The sequence below is a fragment of the Aulonocara stuartgranti genome, assembly GCF_965226115.1.
Source record: "Aulonocara stuartgranti genome assembly, chromosome: 16".
Taxonomy (NCBI): domain Eukaryota; kingdom Metazoa; phylum Chordata; class Actinopteri; order Cichliformes; family Cichlidae; genus Aulonocara; species Aulonocara stuartgranti.
This window is the reverse complement of record NC_138952.1, coordinates 30331752-30358505: the sequence shown is the minus strand read 5'-3', so window position 1 is coordinate 30358505 and position 26754 is coordinate 30331752. Positions and strand designations below refer to the sequence as shown.

Below are 26754 nucleotides of genomic sequence, written 5' to 3'. Positions count from 1 at the left end.
TCTTTTCCTTCCCTGTGCATACCCCTCCTTCTCCTCCAAATTTCCTCTCACGCCACTCTTTCCTCTTCCTGAGCCATTATCAAGACTCACTTGTTCTGAGTGAATCCCTTTGAGTCTCATATAATGTCAAACATGCAATTAAGATCAAATCAACAACTGCCTGACTCAATAACCTCAATTACCTTGAGAAAGACAAGCACGGACTGAAGATACTGTGTACCCAAGTGACTGTGCTGTGCCTCGCCTATAGTTTTACTCATCTGCTCATGTTTCTCACCCCAACGCCTTAAAATATGAATGAATGAAGGCAGGCCCCACCTCCCTGATCAGCTGTTGCGCTCATGTCAGCCTAATCACTTCCATATATCATCAACCTTCCTTGCTGTCACTGAAAGTTAATCTTCAGTGGCTTCATGAAATCTGCTGCTCAGCATCCTTTTCCATGGCAACTGAAGAGAAGCAGCAGTTGTCCAACTGCCTGGTGGGGTATCTAGGACAAGTTTTTTTATTTATTTTCTTTTTAAACTGAGGAAAGACAAGGTTCTGGGGAAAGCAGTACAGGCTACAAGCCATGTTTCCATAGTAACACACACACACACCACAGACAGCAAGTCAACACTTAATTACTTAATTGACTCATTTATTCATGGGACTAAGACTGCTGGGCTATTAGTGACTGCACAGTGTCTGTGCAGCTGCAGGGGGAGAAATAAATATGAAGACTGCTTTTAAAAGGACAATTAAGAGTTGCAGGGGTTTATAATCAGTGTTGGGTAAGTTACTTTAAAATAGTAACTTAGTTACATTACTAGTTACTTCTCTCAAAAGTAACTCAGTTACTTCAAGTTACTCGTTACTTTCAAAGTAACTAGTTACTAGGGAAAGTAACTTTGGTTTTACTCAGAATTCTCTTGTTAATGTGTTTCTTCCATAACTTTGCCAGTCTTCTAGCTTGCTTACTTGCCACAAGTGCACTGTGCCACCTACCAATAGAAAGGATATGATAACGTGCATATTTCCACGAGTGAAATCCCACGCCTGGACCGTCATTGACTGCTGCCATGATTCTAGCCTACGTCACAGTGTCATGTGCGCCTTTTACGTCCAACACAAAAACTGCAGTCGTGGTGCTTTCGATTGTACTCAGAACTCAGAAATTCTGCCTTCTGAATAGGAAGATGTAGGTAACACCAGACTGCAGATGAGCTGCATACAGGGCTGGACTGGGACAGAAAATTGGCCCGGGCATTTTGACTAGAAACTGGCCACCATTATAGGAAAAATCATAAAGCCTTTGAATGAAAACAAACACTGTTGTGACAGTGATGAACACTGTTTTGATCATATATATGCATCAATCTATCAATCGTTTGTTGTAAGATTCAGATAATTATTTTTTAAAAGCGAGACATTTTAAATGAGAATAAGAAAGAAAAGTATTTCTTTGTGCCCCCCTCTCCCTGTTAATGCCCTACATGCCCCCTTGGCCACACTTTGCTAGATCCGCACCTGCACAGTTACCAGCTGTCAGCTACCTAAAAAAGGATCCTGGGGTTATTTGTCTCTCAGAAACAGTTCATAACTTCCCTTCAACTCATTCATGTCACCTAAAAGGTAAACCTGTTTCTCCATCACCTGCTCAGCTCTGATGATCCAGTAAGGACATCTCCTGGTTTCATCTTCATGTTTCCCTCTCACCAGATAACCAAACCATATCATGACCAGCAGCTTTTTTTTTACAGCTGTGGCTCCAGCAAACATCAGCTGATACTAGAAATTAATATTAAATAAATTCTAACAACAGCTGATCAAGCTTAAACGTGCTGCTGTTGTTTAGCGCGACATCCGCTGGTTTCCTCTTTCGGCGCAAAGTGGGCGATAAACAAACAAGAGAGCCGATCAGCTGATCATTGATCAGTTTCATGATTGAAGTAGAAACGGGAGAGGGAGGGGGGAGAATGAGAGAAGAAGAGGCAGCTGTGCAGCAAAGACACAGAATAACTCCAGCTTTGTGCCTTTTTCATTGTAGCTGAATTACGGGACAAACTGTTCCTTTTCACCTCAATAAGAAACGCGTAATATTTTCTCTGAATACCAGACGGGACGGTTGGCAACTCTAATAACTTATGAACAAAATAAGGTTCAACATCATTAACTTCATAGCACCACCCAGCTGTATAGAAACTCCATCATGCTAGCTAGCACGCAGTACGGAAAAAGTCAGAATAACGAAAATAAACTCCACCTAAACTTGGTTCATATCTGACCCAGAGAGACTGCAGGTCATAACTTCTTACCTGAAGTTCAGTTCACACTTGGACCGGCGGCCGCCTCGGGTCTCTTTTCCTTCTGCGTCCCTTTTCCTTCATCCACCTGCTGCCTCCACCACTTGCTAATGTTACTGAATCTGTGGAAACTCCACGATGCCACCACACGAAGTAACGACCCTATCTAAATCCCAGTAACGAGTAACGCCTTCCTGATTTTGGCATAATAACTAGTTACCGTGCTCGTTACCACAATAATAATGTAGTTACCGTAACGCGTTACTTAATAACGCGTTAGTCCCAACACTGTTTATAATCAAGTCAGATTTTACCTTATCAGAGCAATAGATTATGTATTGATACGTCTGGGCAATAAAACAATAAAAATAATTATAATGAAATCTCTTTTCCTGATTAGGAAAACCAAAAAACAATACTTTTTATCATCTGAAGTTATGCCACCTTTGTAAAATGCAAAGCACACACACAACACTAGACTTTACAGTCCCAGATACTTTTCCCTCTCACACCTAGCCGTGTATATTGATAATGTGAATTAGTTAAATCACATGTATTCAAGTAATTCCCCCCCCAAAAAAGCAGCAACTGCAAAATATGCAAACAGTATGTGTGCCACTTGCTGAAAAACAAGAACGCTACAAGCAAAACTGAAATCCTCTTAGCTGGCTACAGTGACAGAGATTAATTTAATGGTGTTGAATGAATCTCTGTCACTGGAGCCAGAGAGTGACATTGTGAAGGAGGTCAAACTGTCTATGAGAAGACAGTTTGACCTCTTTCACCGAGCGTGACCTGCTCTATGTCAGCTCGTGTTCATCCTACAGTTCATCCCTTTCATATGAGACTGCAGCACAGATAACTCTTCAGTAATCACTGTGCAGAAACTGAAGGCTCCACCTTTAGTGCCACACACATCACTGATAAAAAATATTGCACTGCATTAGATATCAAATAAAGCACACAGGAAGTTCAACTGCCTGGAAAGCCTAGTTCTGTATTGCTAGAGAAAAAACAACTAAAGAAAGCACTGAGTGTGCACAACTGCACTATCACACAACTCCACTAACAATACATGATTCCACTTAGGTAAACTATGTCAGATTTCCATAGACCATATAGTAAAGTCAGGGAGCCCTGTGTTAATCAGAGAATCAAATGAGTCTTTTTTATTACAATAAAAAAGTTAAATGAGACTGTACAGTAATGTGCAAAGTATTGTGAGTTTTTAGAATTTTAACATTCTTGAAATTCAACATTTGGTACGATCACCTTTATTCCTTGTTGTGAAACCTTGCCTGATTTCTTTTAGACAAGGTCTTTGTGTAGGTTCTCAGTCATCCAGGTCATGGTAGACTAAGGAGCTTGGGAAAGGAGGCCACAGAACATCTTTATTTTTTTTTAAAGATGTTTCACCTCTCATCCTTAGTCTCTAATTGTTAAGTTCTGAAACCAAATGGTGGAGAGTTTAAGCTATTTAAACTAGTGCTGTCAGCGTTAATCTCGTTAAAATTACGTTAATCTCGTTAAAGTGACATTAACGCCATAACCGCATTAACACAGCAAATCTCCGTTAGCGAGTTAACTCATTAGAGCGGGTAGCTTGTTAACGCGTTAGCGCCGTGCAGCCCCACGCACGGGGCGATCCGCACTACCTCGCTAATGGAGATTTGCCGCGTTAATGCGGTTATGGCGTTAATGTCACTTTAACAAGATTAACGCTGACAGCACTAATTTAAACCCAAGTGAGCGTTGACCCACTATTAACCATGTGCCACATCATATAAGCCATAGTAAGGAAAAGCGGTATGTGTCATTACCAACACAGGTTTAGGGTGAAACCAGTGTGAGACCTTGTCTCCGTATCATGTGACTTATAGAGGTCACCTGACAATGAGTAATGAGTTCTCACTCACATTTTGCCAGACCAAACACAGAGCTAATCACGTTTTCATAGTCCCTTGTAAATAAGACAGCATGAAAAGAAGAGAATATGACGTGCCATCTATCCATCCATCGCTCCCCTTCCACTTATCAAATTCAGGATAGCAGAGGGGCTGGAGCCTATTTCAGCTGCCATAGGGTGAGAGGTGGAGTACATCCTGGACAGGTCGCCAGTCTGTTACAATGAAAGCAGGGAAGTGACATTTTCTACAGATAGGGTATACTGTCGTTCTGGAATAGACCACACCCATCAGGATAGAAATATTTCAAATCATAAAAAGTAATCACTCAGAACAACTTTATTTTGATTTGTAGGGACCCATGCCTCTAAAGGGTCACGCTGAGCCAAACCAATGGTTCTGTTTTTTCCTTTTAATTGTCACCCATCGCTATAAGCATAAAAGAAATACTTCTGAAATAGTCTTTATAAAGTCAATAAGTGACCATTCCTCCTGGCCTTTTTGCAAAAAAGTTAACCTAGTTTACCAAAAGTATTTTCATGCATCTACAGTTAATACAGTCCTGTCAAAATGTTGGCCTTACTAAGATACATGCACTAATGTGCTCCCAGAGGATCACAAAGACACCAGAGCCGAGGCCTCTGATGAATAATTCAATCTAACAAGCCCCCCTTCTGTTCACATAGGTGTTAGCTACCTGACAACCCAAGGAAAATCTAAATCAACTGCTGGCTGCTAGAGATCAGAGATTCCACAATAGTAGCTAAGCTAGTCACTCATCTGCATCAGTCTCCTGTGTGCACAGAGAATGGTGTCAGTGCCATCTGCACATATTAAGAGTCATATCTATTCATCAAAGGAGAGAAGATGAATAGGAAGCAGTTTTGGGGAGGGATGTTTTTAAAAATGTTGAGATGCCCTGGTAGCTAGAGGTGCACACATATCTACAGACAGAAAGTTTCAAAAGAAGAAATTATATGATATTTCACTTCAACCAACTTCCAGGTAAGTCAAACAAATAACCTCTAGTTTCCCTTTTGTATTAACCCAACAAATATCTGCTCTGGGTGTATAGGAGTAGACCTAAATCCTTTTTTGCCATTCACCAAGGAGCTCACTTAAAAGCAGAAAAAGTCTTAAAGCGATACACCGACTCAGAACACATATCTTATAATATGCAGTCATTTCACATGATATGCACCCTGAATAGAAAAGTGCATCCAATTAGCAGCACTAAGACAAGTCCGGACCGAAGGAATTTCAAATAGTTACTTCAGCTTCCTTAACCCTGCATTTTTATAACTCTGCAAGTAGTTTTCCAAGCTTTACTCCATCCAAGGGAAAGGCTTGACTGAATCCCTGCCACTGAACACATCCTACACGGGACAAACAGTAACAGTGGGCTTAGATCAAAGTTAACACTTTGTGTGGGCAATTCAAGTCAAGAATCTCTTCATTTCTCCAGTAAAGCATTTGTCCATCTTGGACGCAAGAGTATAGAGAACACACTTCTTTTCAAGTATTACTACACCAGAGTCCTCATGGGAACAGTGCCTGTGAGCTTCAAATGACACTTCTACCTGAGAGACAGCTGTTGGGAGCTTGTGGTACGGCAGCTGAATTTTTGTTTCTCCCCAGTTTTCCTTCAACATAAACATACATACACACTTTACTTGTCCTGGTTTTTCCCATGACCCACTTGGCTCAAATGGAGGCTGTATATGTAACTGCTATCCTAAGCTTAACTGTGGGTTTGTAATAGCATCCTCTCCCTCTCTTACTCTTCAAATTCTCTCTCTGCCCTAACAACCATATCACAATAGCTACAATCTCTCAGCTGCAAACATGTGAGCACACACACACGCACACAGCCTTTATTTCCTTAAATATATTCATATTCTCTTTCTGCTGCTCTTGCTCATATCAGCCATCTTTGACTATCCTAGCCTTTTTTCCATCCTCCTCATTTTCCTCCCCCGTGTCAAGTGTTGTATCAATTAGTGTTCAGTTACGTTCGTGCTATGGCATTTATCTGCCTGAATGCATGTTCTTATTCTCCTTTCTCTCGTCGTCTTATTTCTGCATAACTCCCTCCCTCCCATAAATGTCTGCGCAGTTATGATGTATTCTTGATAGTAACTGCATCAGGTGAACACCTGGGCGCTCTAGCTCTACCTTTGATGACCTGCATCGTGTCTGTCTGACTCATATCGCTATATGAAACACAGGTCCCCGTCTCCACCTCAGCTGCACAGGAAGCAAACACTACAAATGGTTGCATGAGCCCTGTGAGACACGGACTTCTTTGGTGTGAAAAAGTGTGATGATGCAAGTGATGCAAAGTTCAATCACCAAGCCTTTGAAAACATGGACTCTTATTTTTCCTGTAAAAACGAATGCACAACAGCAATTTTGTCAACAATAACAGATAAATGGTGTTGCATTACTGTCATTCTGTTTACAGTGCACTAAAAGGTAGAGATGATAATAAAATGAAATCAGGACAATCTGAAAGTAGCATTACAGTAAGAGAAAATGGGAGCCAAATTAATTTTATTATTGGTCTGCTATGGAACAGCTACAGCCTCCATTTTTCCCTTGGTCTTCTTCGTGCTGTAAAAATACACGCTGCACAAACAAAAAGATGTTTCTAATTTCCATGCAACTTCAAACCCTTATAAGACTCTGTGCTAGTTTAAAAAAAAAAAATAGAAGTTAAAAATAAAAAAGGAGGGGTCTAAGCTCCCTTATTGCTCCTGGTTCTGTCCAAATTTAGGACAATATCAAGGTTTTCCAGCAAATCTGCACTGACTCAGAAATCACCTTTAGAGCAGAGATTACATTCCCCATCCCGAGGCAGATCATAAATCCGGGAGCTCTGTTACAGGGCACAGCACATTATTATCAAGCTGGTACGGCTTTGATACAGCAAGCTGAGTTTTGCAGGGGTTGTTTTTTTTTTTTTTGGGGGGGGGGGGGGGGGCTAAAATCACATTTTAATTCAGAACGGTCTTTTTGAAATTCAAGCCTTTGGAAACCTGAGTGCCAAATCTTAATTTGGCATAAAGTGATCCCACTTTGATCGCATTGCTGAAACTGACAAGGATTGTGGAACAGGGCTGCCACTCCAGTGTTTGGCAAGAATTGGACTTGGTGAGAAGCTTTGTAGTAAACATGGCCACAACTACAAGGCCTCATTCTCCCTCTTTACGTACTTTTGTATGCCAGTTTACTTTTTTCCCCCCTCCTCTCTCTTTACTAACCTGCTGTGCTGCACTCATGAAAAACAATTCAAACAAGTGTCTTTCTTTTGTCTTTCAAGAGGGCTTGTCACCACTGCCACACTCCAAAGTGACAATAAATGTGAGACAGAGTTAGGCACACTCCACTGGCATTCCTTGGCAACAAAGACAACACTTCATCTAACTTTTTCTTATTTTAATTACCTATTTTCAGCACTACTTTAACATTTTGTCCCCCTTTCATTCCAAAGTACTTCCTCCATTCACTTACAAGTTACCATGCAACTACAGCAACCAGCACACCAATGCATCTCAACAGCTGTATTACTTCTTGGGTCTGTTCCCCATCAGTGGATATCAATTCAAGTTTGTTCTTAAATTATATTATTCATGCTACACATCAATAACAATGTGTAAAAGTCATCACTTTAGACAAATACCAAGCTGCTATCCATGCAGATTGGTATTTATAGTAGAGGTACCTCATCCTGAAAAGTAATTTTACCCAGAGTAGTGATTCATAACGGCTTGCTTTCTCCCGTTACGCCTTTCAACATCCGCAATAACTTTCAGAAATCTGAAAAGGTCTCCCTCGGTTGCATTGCCTCCGAGCGATCACAGAGTGGCTTCAAAGAGTAAATGATACTGCAAGAAGACATTTCTACATCTCTTTCACACACACACGGTGAAATTATAAGTCAGGAGTTCACATTACAGTTTGCTGCGTCACAGCAGTGAAAACCCACACTGTTAACATACTCTTTAACAAAGAAAAACTCAAGCTGTTTTTTGAACTGTTACAGGAGGAAAAATAAATAATAAATTACTAAACTCCTAATTTCTTTTCAGGAAGGTATGCATGCATGATTGATGAGTGTTTGCGATCTTCTGCTGAGTCTCGGGAAATGACAGTGCAAAAACGATGACTTCTGTATAGATTAGGGATAAACTAGAAATGCCTCCCTGCAGTTGCATACTCCTGCCCATTAGTCAAGTTGTAGCTTATATTATGGTCTGTCTAGACTCATAATATACAGTAAGCAATCAAGACTTTATCTTGTGGGTACACAATATTATTTCGGGGGGGGATTCACAACAGACTGACAACCAGAAACAAACACCAACCTCAAACAGCTACTAACTATAGCTTTCCCAACGACTTGGATTCTATCTGTGTTTGGGAAAAGGAAGTATACTAGTGTGTGTTCACAACAGGAGGATTTCTTTAATGAATTATTAAAAAGCCTCAAAGTTACGTCAGCACCCACCCACCCCATTATCGCTTGCGTCATCACTACAGGTATAAAATTTCACTGACACTCTGTGGTATCGTATCGTTACACTGCTGCTACTCTCTTCCTATGTGGGTGCTCCTTAAGACTGGCTATCCTGCTCCTCCCAACAGTTCTCCAGAGAGGAATGAGGACTACCGTCAGCAGTTTAAGTCCAAAATGGGGGACTATGTGAGAGTGTGAAGAGACACTGAGAAAGCGGCTGAATGGACAGCTACAACAGCAACTTGGCCAAAAGGAAAATTAACTGACAGGAAAATTAACATGAGATGGGCAGGGCTAGTTATTAGCACTGATTGAACTTTTATAATAAAGGTGACAAGAAACATTCACAATCAAATTAACAGACACCGCTCTTCTCCTTCTCTCTCTTTTTTTAAAGGCTAAAATAAGTCCACAAATGTACTTGATGGGCCATTCTTGTACTCATGAGGCCCAACCATGTGAAGTCTATATGTCAGATTACAACTTATCTGCACAGGTTTAAGTTATATCACTACAACATAATGTCCACAACATTAAAATGGCCACTCCAGCTTTAGCCCAGATGCCTGGAAATTTTAGGCTTTTGTACCACGTTTACTGGAGGAAGGCAGAACTTTTCATGTCACAGCAACAGATAACCTAGAAGCTATCTGACTCGTCACTGCAAACTCTCCTTTAATTCAAAAAGAAAGACGGCACCTGTAGCAGAGTTCCCCTGTTAGGACATAAATGTAGGTCCACTGGCCACAAACATATCAGCGCAGCTAAGAAGTTGGGGAACGAAAAGTGTGTCTGCATTATTAAGATGCTATTGGAACCAGTGATACTTGCCCAGTGATAAATACTGCATTAAAGATCTTGCTGATCAAAGTCAAAGACATGTTTTTAATAGAAGCTGTACCTTTGGGATGGCTTTCAAGCACTGGAAAATAACACAACGTCTGACTGCCACTATATATATATATATATATATATATATATATATATATATATATATATATATATATATATATATATATATATAACTTTTTATTGATGTTGTTTTGTTTTGTTTTTTTAAGGGGGCGGGGGTGAGAAGACTTGTAAATCATTATAATACATCATTAAAAGACACACGAATAATGTAATTTAAGAACAAACTTGAATTGATATCCATTGATGGGGAACTGACCCAAGAAGTAGAGGTGGGAATCACCATACATCCCACGATACGATATTATCACAATACTTAACGCATGATACGATATTATTGCAATTTTTTAAAATATTTTGCGATATTCAGATTCTGTACATAAAGGTAAACTTTATCAATATTCATTTTATCTAATGTCAAAGTCTCGCACTCAGTCTTTCTCTCGTTTCAGTCAGTTTTATTGTTGACAAACTGAACGGTTTGTATTACAGTCTAGTCCAACTTAACTGAATGCAACCATCTGGTACAATTATAGCTATTCTGAACTATGCAATTTATGAAAACTATGCAGCCCCTTCAGCAACTGAAGAATTTGAAAGTAAATGAAAACAAAATATAATTTTACATTAAATAAAAAAGTTTTAAACTTAATTAAAATAAAACATGTCTTAAATTAAAATAAGTTAACTGTCATGTTTATTGCTGCCCAAAAAAAAGTTAAACACATTTTGACAGTGAAGGAATGTCAGGGTTCTTGCTCAGAAAAAGGATCAACAGGCTCTGAAGTCAGAGCATGTTCCATTCCACGAAAAATTGTTTGTAACAAAATATCGATTTCTGCTGTCCCTGTATCGATACATTATTAGCAAACAAAATATCACGATACTACACAGTATCGATTTTTCCCCCACCCCTACCAAGAAGTAATGCAGCTCTTGAATTATTTTGAGCAATTAACACTGATCACATCAAAGAAATATCTGGAAAGACCTCCAACATGCACAAACATTTGACCACACATCATGCAATCAATTAGCAGTAAGTAATGTCTTTGATTCCCTCACTCAGCGATGACTCTCAAAGCGGAGCCAGTGAGAATCGATACCAAATCGAACTGATAAGTGATATTGATAATTTAATCCAAATAGATTCTTATCAATTCCCACCCCTAGTAATCACTGCCCCACTGTGATGCTGAGCTGCAATTAATAACAGCAATAATCGCCAGTCTGTCTTTAGGCATCAACCCCCCCCCCATTTTCTCCATTTTTTTAAAAACACATTCAAAACTCAAAACCAAAAGCTTATAATTAAATTTATCATTTTTACCTAACCAGCTCCAGAAGTACACTCACACACAGATCTGTACTTGCCATACGGACATTTTCTAAGAGGACACCTAATCCACCCTTTGTAAAGCAGCCCGTTTCTTAACGTGGGGAGCCATGCAGTTACACTGGATGCACACACTTATCAAAGATGATGGCTTGCTGCTAATTTCCAGTGATTTCCCAGATTCAGTCTGGGAGTTATTCCAGGAAAAATCTAGAACAGAGCCATCAACAGTTGAACTGCCTGTTAGTGATCAAATGTCGTTGTTATCATGTTGACTTTGTGCAGCATCGGCTACATGAGAGCCACCAAGAAATGTAGAAACTGGTGGAGAAAAAAAACCAGAAGAAAAAAAAAATCTATCCCATACACTATCTGTATCACTTAAAGAAATGTTGAAAATGGGACGATCGTGGCTCAAAGAGTTGGCAGTTCGTCTTGTAACCGGAAGGTTGCTGGTTCGAGCCCCGACTCGGACAGTCTTGGTCGTTGTGTCCTTGGGCAAGACGCTTCACCTACCGCCTACTGGTGATGGCCAGAGGGGCCGATGCCGCGATATGGCAGCCTCGCTTCTGTCAGTCTGCCCCAGGGCAGCTGTGGCTACAACTGTAGCTGCCTCCACCAGTGTGTGAATGTGAGAGTGAATGAATAGTGGAATTGTAAAGCGCTTTGAGGTTCTCGAAAAGCGCTATATAAATGCAATCCATTGAAAATGCCACTAACAGAGGTGGTGAAGAGAGAATTGTCAATTGTGAGTCAACTAGACTGTATCAGTCAGACTATAAATCAATTTTACCTGGTGTGTGATTCAGAGACACACACACACGTAAAGGCTAATGCCATGCTGTTATTACAGAATAATCATATAAACATCCATGTGGGGTGTATAACAGTCTACCGTTAGCTAAGAGACATTCAGCCCCAACTTAAAACACACTTCTTACTTCTCCTGAATTCCTCTGTTTTGATTTATTAAAAGGTGCATTTTTTTGAATGCACCTTGTATGACTTACTCTTGCCAATATGAGGCTTAAATCAAAAGCTCAATTTAGCAAGAAAAACGCCTTGTTTTTTCCATTCAGAAATTACTATTAAATATTACAAAATACATAAAAGGTTCAAAGTTTATGGATTCAGACATTTTGAACACCAGATAAAATAAATAATACAGTGCAAAATCATCTCATTTGTTACTGCAATTGAGTGATACGTGATGGAATCATTTTAATATGACTAACCATTTATTTCTTAATACTCAACCTATGCCGGTGAGTAAATGCATGTATTCACCGACTTGCTCCTCCTGTTAACTTAAGGGATACTACACAAAGAAACCACACGCTGTGTTTTTGGCACGTATTGCTAAAAAGTTATATGGAAAAACTGGTTTAACAAACAATACAGAAACAAGGCCTGAAATCTCTGTTTCACACACCCAGACTTTACACTTCAGTCAATCTGAAGGGCTGCAGCTGTCGTCTACAAACAAAATACCATTACGATGATATGAAAAATGGAAAATTAAAAAAAGAAACAAAGACAGAAAATGTAATTTACACTAAGCAAGTCTGACTGTTTTCCTTTTCCAAAGCAACAGTGTCATGTTTGATGGAAGTCCATTGTATTTCTGCAGTCTAGTCACTTCTTAATACAACTAGCAGATGAAATCTATGGACAACAGACAAATCATTTGGCATCAGCATTCGTCAACATGGATCTCAAGGATGGACTTACATTTGATAAAGTATTCTGCATGTTTTGAAATCTATTCTGAAAGCAACAGGGTGAAAACATTAAAGGGGAATAGTAACAAGAACCTGTAAGCAGACGGGTGTATGGGTTTAAAGTATTTTCTTGACTTTCTTGAAGGCGCATTTGATACTGTAAAACAATTCAGACATTCAGTTATTTAATTGTAACTTTAATTTTTAATTTCATCTTATATGCACCAACAGTTTTTTTATATAAGGGAAATTAAACATTGTCAATGTATTCGAAAATGTTGAATCTAGCAAGCTGGAATTTGAGAGCATGTTGGAGTTACTGGAAATCAAATATACTGGCTGCAAGGCAGCTGCTACCGCAGTGATCATTACTTTTAAAAAAGGCAGTACACACCACAACCACACTTAGACTGAGAAAACAGTCAAGAGGGTACTCACGCCCTAATATACTGGTTTACAGTATACTAAATAATACTAGAGTTAAAGCTTAATACCAACACCTGGGGGGGGGACCACAATGAGGCCAACAAATGACTTTTAAAAAAAAAAAAATAAAGATTAGAAAGATGTACTTCCTGACAGAAACCTTCCAATTATCTGGACTTGAGATAGCACTAGGAGTACACTAGCCTGTGACCCCTTAAGGCTGGGGTTGTGACTATCACGTAATTTCTAATGTTTAAGTGGCTATCATCAGCTTACATAGTATCTGAGAGACATTTTTTTGACAACTATAATTTTAGACAGAAAGGCAGAATTAGCAGCTGCTCTAACCATATATAACAGCTTCTAACATAACTGATAGGCCAAAACAAAATCAATTCTTTCATCTATTTGCAAAACAAGCAGGGCCGTTTGCAGCTGAATTTCTGACCATCATTCAGCTACGGTTGTTAGACTTCTTAAAGCAATCAAAATATTGGAAAATTACACTGTTGTCAAAGGCTTAAGGCCATTATAGGTCCATTTTTAGCTTCAAAACTTGAAGCCCCATCGACTTGCTTTAGATCTAACTTTTATAACTGTTCTACATTGTTTGCTGACGCGTAAAAAACCCATTTTGTCTTGGCAAGGTACTTTGCTTTCCTTTTAGCTCTGAACAACAGAAGCCACTATTAAATAGCTTCACCCCTGTTAAATCCACTAAACAGTACGGATGGTTTCACGAGCTTCTGTGATAGGTGGGCCTGCAAATACAAACAAGCACGCCTTGATTATCACCAGGCATAAACACACGCACACATACACACAAACACAAGAAAAATTAATAAATAAAACTACAGAGATTTACTTTGCAGCTGACAGGGAAATTAAGCATGAAGACACAGGAATGATATCACACTAAATGTGATAAATAAAGGTGCTCCTATGTTGGCTTGGACCTTAAATATGATCTGCTGCGCTGCTATGTTGATTTATGGCCCTATCATAGTGCAAAAGCAAAGTTACGGCCCTGCAACACTAACAATAACTGGCAATGTAATAAGTAGCAAAACCAAGGTACTAGTGGTCACATGACTAAAATCCATTGGAGGGATGCAGTACAAAAAGGTTGTACCTGTAGATTTTCTGCTACTTACAGGTGTGTCTGAATCATAAACTCACTTGTCTCATAACACTGTTCACAATTAAACTACTTGTGTTGTACTTGTATTGTTGTACTATTTCATTTGAAGAATTGAAACAGAAACTGATGCATAACACTAGGGCTGCTCAATTAATCGAATTTTAATCACGATTACGATCTGGGCTTTCAACGATCATTTAAAATGACTGAGCCGATTATTAGCCTCTTCCTCGTGCTTTACTCTCGCGCTGCTCCGTGTGGCAAATCCAGCGCACCTCTCTGCATTTTGAACAAGTGTCACAACAATTAAGAGCAGCGGTCCCCAACCTTTTTTGCGCCACGGACCGGTTTATGCCCGACAATATTTTCATGGACCGGCCTTTAAGGTGTCGCGGATAAATACAACAAAATAAAACTAGTACCTAGGGATGGGTATCGTTTAGGTTTTATCCGATACCTCTCATGTTTAGCCGTTTCCCTCTTTTTCTTTGGTCATTTTAGCCTTTTTGGCCAGGGTGAAGGGAGTATCTGCCATCAAACAAGAAGACAGCCGCATGTACCTATGATGATGTTTGCTAGTTCACCTTACATGCATTAATGTAATAACGTGGTTAGCCTACTCAACGTAAATTACACACGAACAACATTAAGCTACTCACGCAGAGAAGAACGGCTGCTGCTGCCATCATCATCCTCATCATTTCTGCTACACTGGCAGGGCTAGGGGCCAGGACTCTCCTCTTCGTGTTTTTGGGGATGTTGCTAACTCTGTCCGATAACAGACACCACACCCGCAGTAGATGTGCTCGGTGTGAGGTCTCGCAGCAAGCTATCAAATACGGCGCATTTCTCGGCTTTTAAAAAAAAACAAAAAACGCTATGCGTCGCCAGGTGTTTCATCGGATTCGAGGTGCTACCTCCTTTGACAGTATCACAGTATCAGCTTAAAGCACTTGTTGCAGGCTGCTGAGTTTGCATCTTTTGCTGTGAAGTACAGCCAGACTTTTGACCGCTTCGCCTTGGGCATTTTTAATCTGTAGCTCTGCTCTAAAAGAACGTACGTACCTGGCCCCGCCTACTATCCTCGGAAACGTAAAATGATTGGCTAGAAGTGTATCACAGCTCAGGAAAAAAAAGCACCGAAATAAAGCACCAAAATGTGCGCTGCTTTTCGATCTGGTTACTACCGTTTATGTCAGAACCAGTACCCATCCCTACTAGTACCGGTACCGAAAAAAAGAAGATTTATTCATAACACACGTGAAAAGACCCAGGAAAACCAAGTAAACGATAACAAAATAACGCTGAAAACCGATAAAAACCCTGAAAACTATACATTTCACACCTAAACCTCAACTCTCGCGGCCCGGTACCAAACGACTCACGGACCGGTACCGGTCCGAGGCCCGGGGGTTGGAGACCGCTGATCTAATACAAATCATTCTGAACTTTGCTTTTAGCTTCAGTTGCATGAAAAGGTTTATGTACCTATAATATACTAATAATTGTAGTTGTATAATAAAAGTATTTACTCTAATCAATAAACAATCCTGACTCCAGAAAGTACAACTTCACTGAAAGTTAGCTTCAGTGATACAAGTGGGGATTCTGAGGTTGAAGGCACGTACTCCTGTTTCTACAAAGTTTGGTTATTCACAAAGCCTGATCATTTCAGACAGTGCACAAGAACAGACAATGCTTCCAGTTCCAGAATCTAATAAGAAAATACCTTACATTTTACTTCTGCTGGCTGCAAAAGAGACTTCCAGTATAGACGTTTATGGGAAAATGACCATCAGCTCCCTTTGCTCTGTGACTTTAATAAACTCTTTCCTGATGTCCTTAAGGGATTATTCACTGAAAAAGGAACATTGTAAATTGTAGTCCAAAACAGAAAAATAAAACAAAACAAAAGAGGATGAAGCTGACAGGGAATGAATGACAGTTGACCAATGAGGTGTTTATAAAGCCACAATAAGACAAACTGTGGAAACAAAGGAAAATCAGCAGGCACACTGCTCTCCTCAGGGGTCGGAGTCCTGCAAAGATCACAGGAAGAGAACAATTTGACCTCTTAAATGAGGTGAAGAAGAGCCAAACACCTGCAGGAACTTCTACAGCCGTTGTAACCACTGGTTTTCTGTCCTCTATGGAAAAAAAATACTTTATATTAAAGATTTAAGGCAATACATCTGAAATGTACAAAGACTCTTCTGCATTTTGTAAATAATTTTTGTTTTGTTTGTTTTTTAATATCCTTGCCAATAGGCCTGCCAATTATAGCAAAAAATGTAATCTCAATACCTTTTGTTAATATGGGTATCCAACCTCTTAGCATCATTTAGCCTTATTATTTACAGATTTTGAGGTAAAAAAATTTATTTAACCTATCTTTTCAGAAACTAAATTAAACAAGCTACAGCCTTTTCTGGACCGAATTTGATCAAATGGCCTCAGCCCACCCAGTTACCCAACTCTAAAGCATGGTGAAGGGAGCATCATGGTTTGTGGGTGATTTGTTATGTCATGACCAGTACATTTTAAAATCATTGAGAAAAAGAAATGAACAGGTCATAGCTGTATGAAGACATTTTAAAGCAGAATGTCAAAGCAGCAGTCCAAAATTTAATAAACTGGAAAGCTTTGGTGCAATGTACAATGATCCAAAGCACAAAATGACATCAACAATAATGGTATGATTGGACAAAAATTAAAGTTCATGTTTTGGATATACCATTTAACCCAACTGAGATGCTTTTCGATTGTTTGAAAATGCTGTTCAATCGGTAATATTAATAATAAAGTTTTGTACGTTTTGTAAGGAGTGGTCCAGAAGTGTTGCAGAAGGTTCTGTGAGTTACTAAATTCACATAACAAGGTCGCATAATTTTATCAGTGTTTTGAAGTGTGCCCTATTAGTGTGTTATGAATTCAGTCTGACTGCATCTGTCTATATTTGAGACTTGAAGGTGAAGATTACATCACAATTTAAGAGAAATTAAATCTTAAAACCCAATAATTCCAAAGTGTACAGAAACTTTTTCTTGCAACCGTGTTTGGTGACATGGGGATATGACACTCATGATGTGAGATTAGTAAAGAAATGACATCTTCCACTGCGGGAGAGGGAGATTGAAATAGTCTACACAGATGGTGCACCTAATACCTCCAGACACAAGCCCTTTTTATTAGTTTTTATATAACACTTTATGGAAAAAGACAGGAAGGTGCCAAAATGCATGTGGATGCCGAGGCAGGTTCACTGAACCACAGAAGGAGCTACTGATAGATGATCTGATATTTACCGGACAATAAAGGCAAATAATCATTCAGAGGACAGGTTATTGCAGTATTGACTTCGGTAATTCCCAAACTACAGGAGGCCTGGATGGACCAGGCAGAATTCAAATCTTCATTATAATATAAAAAGATGCCTTTTTGTCCAGTTGAAAGAAAATGTGTTGCTCTAAGAAAATATAGATACACATTATAAACATTTTTCCTCATAAATGTTTACTGTAGATTCACTAAAAAGGAGAAGACCACAGCCAAATAGAGGTTAAAATTGGTGGCAGATGGCATTTCTGTCAAACCCCACTGGACACCCTGGCAAGTATCCAGTATGAATGTTCATGTCCAAACCAGGACAACACAATTATATTATTACTCACACCAAGAATAAATGAATAGATTTGTTGGATTGGGATGGCCAATAAGGTTTAAACTGATCATATGTAATAATAATAATAATAATAATAATAATAATAATAACAACTAAAAAACAACAACAACAAAACAATAAGGCACAAAATGACAATTCATTATTTTTCATTATAAATGGTTTCATCTAAAATGTCATCACAGTTTCTTGATCCCTTCTGCAATATTTTCAGTCTGCTTTGTTATTCAACCACCTCTTTAAAGTCCAAACACATTTTAAATTTGTCTTGTAATACCTAAAACCACTATCCATCCAGTCAACACTAAATACCAACCAGGATGTCTGTATATGTGATCATAAAGGGTTAGAATAAGGATCATTTTTCTCTGACTTCTACATTTCTACTGTAGCTGATAAAATGTCACTGCTTCTGCCAACATGCCCTCTTGCCCCTTTTACAGATTACAGTGCTGCACCTGGCTAGTCCTATGTTGTTTGAGCCAGAACAGAACAAACCCAAGGCAGGATCATTACTGGCCTCACAGTATGTTGAGCTCAACTGGGCTTTATAGCCGAGCATTCAAACAGCAAAGCCTAAGACTTAAACTTGTAAACATCCATTCTGATTTTAAATGTCTATTTACCAAAAGGATCTTTACATAAGGCGAAAGATTTAATTCTCAGGTATTATGGCATCAATATAATAAGCCAATATAATAAGCAGCCATGGTATAAGTCAGAACAGAAATGCAAAGAACTTCCTTGAATGTTCCACCAATCTAACAACTCCATTCTTTAATGTCTGTTAAGCATCTTGTTACTTGTCTTCAGCATAGTTTTAATAAGATAACGGGTGGAAGATCTAAAATATCTTCAGTTTTAAAAGCCAACTATTTCAGTGCTGATCTGAAAACCTCAGCAGAGAAACACCCTCTACTGTTCAGGTAGAAAACTCAAAATTATGCTGAAAGATGCTAAATAATCACCGAAGCATCATACTAGCCAAAATACAGACGCTTGACCAGAAAATAATGCCTTGCAGACAGGAAGGTTACGATGCCTTGCATTATATTCAGTGACACGGATTTACAGCAACAGGGCAACTTTCAACTCTTAAGTGGGTTATTTTATTATGGGCTGTTTTTATTTTCAAAATGTTAGAAGCTTAACAAGTTCTTCTTATGTCTCTACAATAAACTCAGGCATGTCATTGCTCATCAGTCACATAAGGGTCCAGTTAAACCAATTTAACCTGCAAACCCACCTACTGGTCATGCTATGTAACTACCAAAGCGAAAAACATCAAGTAAACTAAAAGTTAACTTGTTTTTGAATAAGCCCACAGAAACCAAGGGAAACCCTGGAAGCAGCGCAACTCCTCCTGGGTGTTTACAAAAACCAACACTCAATGTTCAGTCCGGCACCATGTGAGCAAGGCTACACATACCTCTTCCCCGTTACATTTCGTTTCTCCAAAAATTCAATGGCTGGATACCAGCATAGATTAATAACCTTTTCTCCCTCATAAGCTTTACAGGACTATTAACAGGTTGAGCTCGTGAACAAAGAACTGGTTCTGTGGGGGTTTCTGCGGCCGAATAAAGCAAAGGTGAAATTATTATGAGCGTGTTTGGGTTCCTGCGGGTCTCTTTAAATGCTAGCACACCTCATTTTCCTGAGGCTGTTTGAACCCAGAGTCCTCTGGAGCACACGATAACCACTTTAAGAACAGCTGAGGCAGCTATACCAACAAGCAAACTGAACAGATTTCAATAAGCTGTTATAAGAAGGGGTGGAGAGGATAAAAACACCTCACATGAATGCTTGTGTAAGGTTAAAATACACGGAGCACATATTCCTGACTTTGAATTTGCATAAAACTAATTTCCAGACAGGAAGGTTACGATTACTCTTCCTCTGTAAAACACAGTGACATCTCAGTGGCTGTATTTTAATCACATTTCATATACTCCTCTTAATTTCCGTCAAATGTGAAGCAACGTATTTATATTTTTTCTGTCCTTGGTACATCCTTGAAAATGGACGGCAGTGAAGATGCTCATAACTGTGTAGCTTTTTTCCCCCCCGCTCACAGCCATGTTATTAATTCCAAGGAGTTGCTCACTAAGCAATTAAAAATCCATGAATCTGAATACAAAGCTGAAAAAGGCTATAAAAAAAATAAAGAAATATAAAAAAAAGTATTCAGTTCATTAAGAAGAAGAAGAAATGCCTTCTGCCATCTGTGACTGCACACTGAACCTACTGGAATCTCATTTAAACAGCTTACCCAAAACATGAAGAGTACGTTGAATGGGATTTATTTCAAGCCTGCAGCATGGAAGTTTAAAGCAATGTTGCCGAGCCCTTGTAATGCATATCAATCCATTTTTTGAAGGCTATAATTCTTCCTGCGAATGTCAAGTTTCTTTTTCTATCTGACTTTCTCAGAAGCTAAGTTTATCCCCCATGACGATAACCTCAGTTAGTATACTGCTGTGTGTGTCTGATGCTACGTCACGTTCCTCTGTAGCTCTGGAAAACCAATCGCTCGCAGCTGATTTAAAATTCATCCAGTTCGACACACCAGTGAGGAAGTGTTTAAGCAGACATCAGATTTCAAATTCTGATTTACTAAAACATACTGATATGTATAACATACTCCAAGGTGATGAAATTTGAACTATCCATCTACTAGTTCAAATTAGGAAAGGCCTAAATGTAACGCACGTTTAATTATATGTAAAACTCCCATGTTCCAGCTTTATAGTGACACAGTTCACAAGACTAACTGCGTTCACACTAGGCATGTGCACGGTCAACAAGACATTTATACACTGCTACTCTTGCTAGTAGGCACCAGAAATACTAGTCGGTTAAATCTATTATTGTTGTTTTACTAAGTTACCTGTTGGTTCAAAGATGTTACAACGCCACCTGAGACCAACTAGTGCTGCAGCCCTGACAAATGCCTGAGACCCCCTCGCTCTCTGTGAGGGAACTTGAAATGAAACAGATTGAAAGTAAGAAGATGACAGCTGCGTGAAACACCACAGCTCTGCAGTACATTGATGAAGAAAATGAACTTTTGTATGTTGGCTGTGTGAGAGAAAACTGGCATATAACCACACTGAAGTGGTCCAAGTAATTTGTAACCACATTATGCACAGACGTGGATGCTAGCCTGCCATGAAAGGGGCTACTGCTGCTAGCAAACATTTATCAAACTAATCTGACACTGTGTGGCCCCAGCGGTATACACGGCACAAAGTGCTGCACATTTCACCAACATTCATAACAAGATTTGAATGTTGAGGAATCCGTTAATGGTCTCAAATGACTCCTAAATTCATACACAGCTATTCTAAGGTCAGTGTTTATCCTTGTCTGTTAGATTGCGCCCAGCGTCTTCTGCCTTTTACACTAGTTAACTAGTCTGATTTTTTTTCCTGTCTCGTTCAAATGACTTGTAAATTAGTCCCCAGGAACATCCTGGGGACCATTTTGTTTTGGACGTGCCCAGAAATGAAATATAGGAGTAGAGTCGAGAAGACCTCAGTGACGAGTAGAGTAGAAGTATTTGAAGCAAAACATGACTGCCACTTATGGTGAAGCAAGAATAACTCCAAGTTTCCCACCTCGACATTTAAAAAAAACAAAAAAAACTTGATAATACGCAGCACCATTTGAGCCCAGCACTGCCTGTTCTGTTTGTCTGAGTCGTTGGACAACAGCAATTACGTTATTTCAAGCAGGCAGCATTGAAAGAAAGGCTTTCAGAATGAAAATATGAACGGGCATCACAGGGAATAAGGAGGCAAAATGCAACGTTGAAACTGTGGGAGAAACTGCTTGGTAATACCCTGCCAAGATTTCAGATAAACTAATGACGTCCGTTACTAGCTTGCAGATGACCTTTTCTATGAAATTGTTCTTCTCACCTGCCCTTTGGCACTCATGCATGTCATAAATATTTTGTGGCTGCAAAATAATATGCATGTGCTTGAATGATTCATACGTGAATGAGTTATGCCAGCGAAAGACCACTCCAATAGAAGGACAATAACTACTGTTAGTTCTTTGGCTACACTGAAAGCACAGTAATGTTTGTGGAACATGTGTGTAGCAGAGCTTGTTAGTAGATACACCTGAAGAGCACGTTCTACTTAAGATTATGTTAGTTAACAGGAAAACAAGACTTGAGGATTTATTTCATGGGTTCTGTTGTGTTTTTAGCTTTTGAAAACAGCACAGCACTGTGGAACTGTCACTATCTACTGGCTGTTAACTGGATTTTGGTGTCAATTCCTCAGACCGGTCTGATTTTGTGATTGCTAAATAGATCTCCGCAGCATATTCCCACTTCTTACACACTAATCTTACGCACGGTGTAGCCACTTTGATTGAAACAGTGAAAATGCACCGTTGCAGCATGTGCAGTGGAAACTGCCTACAACTGTTAGACAGTTGTTCGGTGTAGTGTAATTTTGAAACAGCATGTTAAAAATGAATCTGTGCATTTTCACTAGCTTGTGTTTTCTGTCCATTTTAGCATGTTATTCAGTAAAGGAGGATCACAGCTGTGCTTGTTGGGTAATTTAGCTGGAACTCAGCAGAAGAAATGCTAGTACTCTCATGAGATCAAGCCTGCCATGAGATCTACATACATTTAGTGTTCTATGGTGTTTTTCCATGTTAGTTGGATGAACACTTGTTGGGAAACACTTGGAAAACCACTTGTCATTAACCTGACTAACTCCATCTTCACTTCTGGTGTTGCACTACGTGTTCTACTCCACCCTTCCCACCTCATATGTACACGTACACAGTGAAACCCACAGATTGCAGCCTGGTAACAGAGAGAAATTATGAGAGAACCTGGCGTGACTAGAAATGAATGCAGCAGAGGCACTCACACTGCTCTGAAATGAACACAGCAGTACAAATTAGGTAAATACAAGGTTTAGTTTCTTTTCTATCATTTAAATACTGATTTTAAAAAAAGTAAATGTTTCTGTCAGTGTTCCAGAGTCAGTTGAGATATCATTTGATAGATGCACATGAACCTTGTGCAGAGCACTGCATTCCAAAAGGCACAACACTATTAGAGATACCAAACACTGACCCTGATTTAGGAGGGAGAAAGCGCCTCAGAACGATAGCTGGACAGAACAAATGATAAATGTCAACACTGAAGCCCAAAGTGACCAGTATGTAGCTCACTGCTGACACTAATTTCCAAGCCTGTTTAAGCAGTCACTAAGGCTTTTCAAACAGCCTGTGTGTTCTAGATCATCAAGTTCAACAATGTCTGCCTGCGGGACAAAACAGCAAAACTCAGGCCAAGGTGATAAAATGCCTGCTCTTAAAGAACTAAAACCATTAGACCTAGTGGAGAAACAAAGGGCGAGAGAGCACAGAGCACACTCAGCTGTGCAAAGGAATACGGAACAAAATGAAAGGAGCATTTGTGCTGACGTGTATCACTTGGCAAACAGTAACACACATCCAGAGGCGTCAGATTGTTTGAAAAAACGTGTCAAGACACCTGTTTGAATGACATAAGCTATGTAAAGAACCAAAGATAAACTAAGTACTTACTAATATGTAAGAAAACCAGTTGTTTCTGATCTCCTTATTCACTGTCAAATACACACAGAATATATATATATATATATATATATATATATATATATATATTTATTTAAATGAAGACACGCTAGCTCTTTCTTTACACGCTAGCTCTTTCTTTTCTACACTTAACAATACATCTGTGGGCCCTTACCTGTGTCTGTGCTCATCGTGTCCTCCCTGTCCATGTATGATCACCTGTCCTGAGGCGTGCTTGCCCTCCTTGGGTGTGTCAATATGAGGGATAAGCACATCCTCCAAGCCCAGGTCAAAGCGCTTGTGCTTGGAATTATCTGGGAGGAAAAAGAAGGCCCCAAAGCATAAGGTGATGAAGGCACTGAGGATGAGGAGGAGGATGAACTTCTCAGAGAGCCTCAACGTGGCCCTATGGTGCGGGAAGGAGGAGGCACCCGGCGACAGAGTGGGTATCCTGCGGCCCGACAGCGGTAGTAGAGCCGGCGTTGTCATCTTTTGACCGTTTGAAATTGACTTTACTAGGGATGGGGTAAGGTGGGTTTCACAGGTGCCACGGGTTGCTGTAGCGGCATGCACCGACTGGTTAACTTTATTATCTCATCCCTGCTTTGGTAGGTCCAGAAACCAAAAGAGGCAGAGATCCCTCAGTAACAGGGTGACTTGTCAGCAGGAACATGGCCATGATAGTTCTGAAAAAAAGTACACAGAGGCATTCAGTTAGGAGACAAAAAAAATCAAATGAGAGCATATTTAACAGACTAAACACCATTGTAGAAAAACCTTGCCTTTTCCTTCCTTCATTTTTTACCATTTTTTTTAGATAGTCAATGCTCTCTATGCACTGGCAGGATAGACGAGTTGATGTCCTTTATAGTCTTTCCTTCAGTTGTCATTTCTCCACCTTGGCAGCATGTCTTTTGTAACCACTAGTATCCTCTCACCATGCACTCTCCCTGACAGGCTTCTACTGAGCCAAACAGCTCTGAATTACAATCAAAAGCAAAGTGACAGCTCAAGTAAATGGCATGTCTTATATCAAGCAAGAGCTGATATATTAGAGTAATAAACAATCCTTTTGGCTTGCTATGGTGATTTTAACAACATGTCATCTGGAAAATAGTCTCTCACTCTCTTTCTCTTTCCACAAACACACACAAAAGACTTAATCCTTTGGCCATGAGAAAAATGATAGATTTTCCAAGAGGCTTAAGGTATCAAGAGTTTGTGTAGTATCTGTTCGATCAAGTGTCCTTTACGCATACTGGCTTTAGTGCCACCGCAGAGTGAGCACAGCTTTCTTTCTACAGTTTCATCTTATTGCAGTGGTGTATTTCTTGCTACCACACATGTATCATGATAAAAAGCACAAAAGTAACACACAATGCACAGTTGTGTTCCAAACTCTAGCCAAAAAAAGGGAGTAAGCCGCGCTTTCTAAGTACATTGCATGCCTGTTTTCTGTGCTGTACTACATCTGAATATCAACCCACCTATTAAACACCCGTGGGCTATACTGGAAAAGATAAGGGTTTTATTCCCTCGTGCCGGCAGATGTGGAAAGAAGACGTGGGGCAAATGTCTCATTCGGCTCAGCAGCTGCTCCAAGTGCGAATGTAAAGGATGGATGGAAATGAAGCAAGTACCCCTTTAAAGACAAACATTGCTATTCGTACTAAAGCCTGCGGGGTTGGCGCTAGACAGTGTTAACAGAGCCCTGTTTTTCCTGTACTTTTCCATCATGTTGGTATGGAGCTGCGTCTCCACGCAGAATACCAAGTTCATTCTGTGACAGTGCCAGCCTGTGTGAGGTGATTAGCCAATACAAAACGCTAGCTAACAAGCAAATGCGCTAACTTACCCGGCTAATACTGGCTAGCAATGGAAAGAAAAAAGGAAAATAAAGTTCCTGTCAACGCTCAGGGGGAAACCCACACAATAAATACAAATAGCCCGACATACGCGTTTCGGTCCGTTGACATTTGAGCTACCCCGGAGGTTGTAAAGACAGAGCTTTAAAACCCTCAGCCTGCCCAGGTGCTAGCTATTTGGCTACAAGGCTAGCACTAGCTAGCTGGCTGGCTGGCTGCGAATTGACAGAGGCGGTCTCTTGTGTGGAAGCCACTCTGCTGCATCACCACCTTTCTCATATGCTCGTCGAAAATCGATGCCTGTCGGGATTCCCGGTCCACGTTTTGAAAGGAGTCGCTGTAGCAGGTGTCCTCATGTCCACAAATGAAACACCGTGCTGTCGTGCCGTGGCTGAACCGCTGACCATCAGCTCAGACCCACATAGCGTTACAGCTCCGCGGAGAGGATGTTGATAACCGGTCGCTCTGTTGGACTGCAGCGACGGACTGAGTGCGAGCTGCTGCTGCTCGGCGATTCAGCATCAACTACTCTGCCTACCCGAGTTAGGGACCGTCTGACAATTTCGCTGGGCAGAATTACTGTTCTGTATGTAAAAAAAAGGCACACCAACAATGGCACACACCCCAGCCTGCTAGAGGGCTAGATTCTTCGTCCCTATGATTCACCTCTGTAAAACTGAAAAACAGCTGCAGCGTGCATGATACTACATTTGTGCAAATTATGGTCCAATCCTTCACCTCAATTATTTTTTTTTAGCATTTGTTTGATATACTTAAATTAGAGATGCACCCTTTTCCAGCACAGATGTGATGATTCTATTGTAGTGTTAGATTAATATGTCTGTGAAGGTTCTCAGTCATCCAGGTCATCGTAGTCAAAGGAGCTTGCAAAGAAAAGCGTCTGGACTTCTTTAAGTTACTTGAAGACGTTTCACCTCTCATCCGAGAAGCTTCTTCAGTTCTAAGGTCAAATGGTGGAGAGTCCCAGATATAAACCTAGTGGGAGTTTCCCCCCACAGAGGGACAAAAGGACCCCCTGATGATCCTCTAATCCACTGAGCCAAGGTGTGAAACTGGGTGTGGGTCCCAATCAGCCAGAGTTTCGGGTGTGTTCATTGTGAAACCTGGCCCCACCTTATCATGCGAATTCCTGAGATCAGATGGCCCAGGATGTGAGTGGGCGTTAAGGCGTCTGGGAAGAGATCTCAAAACTGGATTATAGATGGCAGAGAGTTGGTGTCGTAAACCCCCGCCTCTGTTCAAAGATGGTCGCTCACAGTGGACATAGATGGCTTCTTTCACTCCTCTTTCAAACCATCTGTCCTCTCTGTCCAAAATGTGAACATTGGCATCCTCGAAAGAGTGTCCTTTATC

At 40.1% G+C, this 26754-nt stretch overlaps 1 protein-coding gene across 5 annotated transcripts in view; it reads right to left on the bottom strand.

Annotated features, from left to right (window-relative positions):
• Nucleotides 1-26078, bottom strand: part of man1a2 (mannosidase, alpha, class 1A, member 2) — a 141101-nt gene extending 115023 nt beyond the window's left edge. The window contains exons 1-2 of one of the 5 annotated variants that reach the window (XM_082509514.1): nt 25651-26078; nt 23691-24201 (exon numbers count right to left, since the gene is read on the bottom strand). In XM_082509514.1, the coding sequence (XP_082365640.1) occupies nt 23691-24004 (314 nt within the window). In that variant the 5' untranslated portion in view covers nt 24005-24201; nt 25651-26078. The other 4 variants (XM_082509518.1, XM_082509517.1, XM_082509515.1 and 1 more) reach the window with 4 other exon arrangements.
• Nucleotides 26079-26754: the final 676 nt, after the last annotated feature.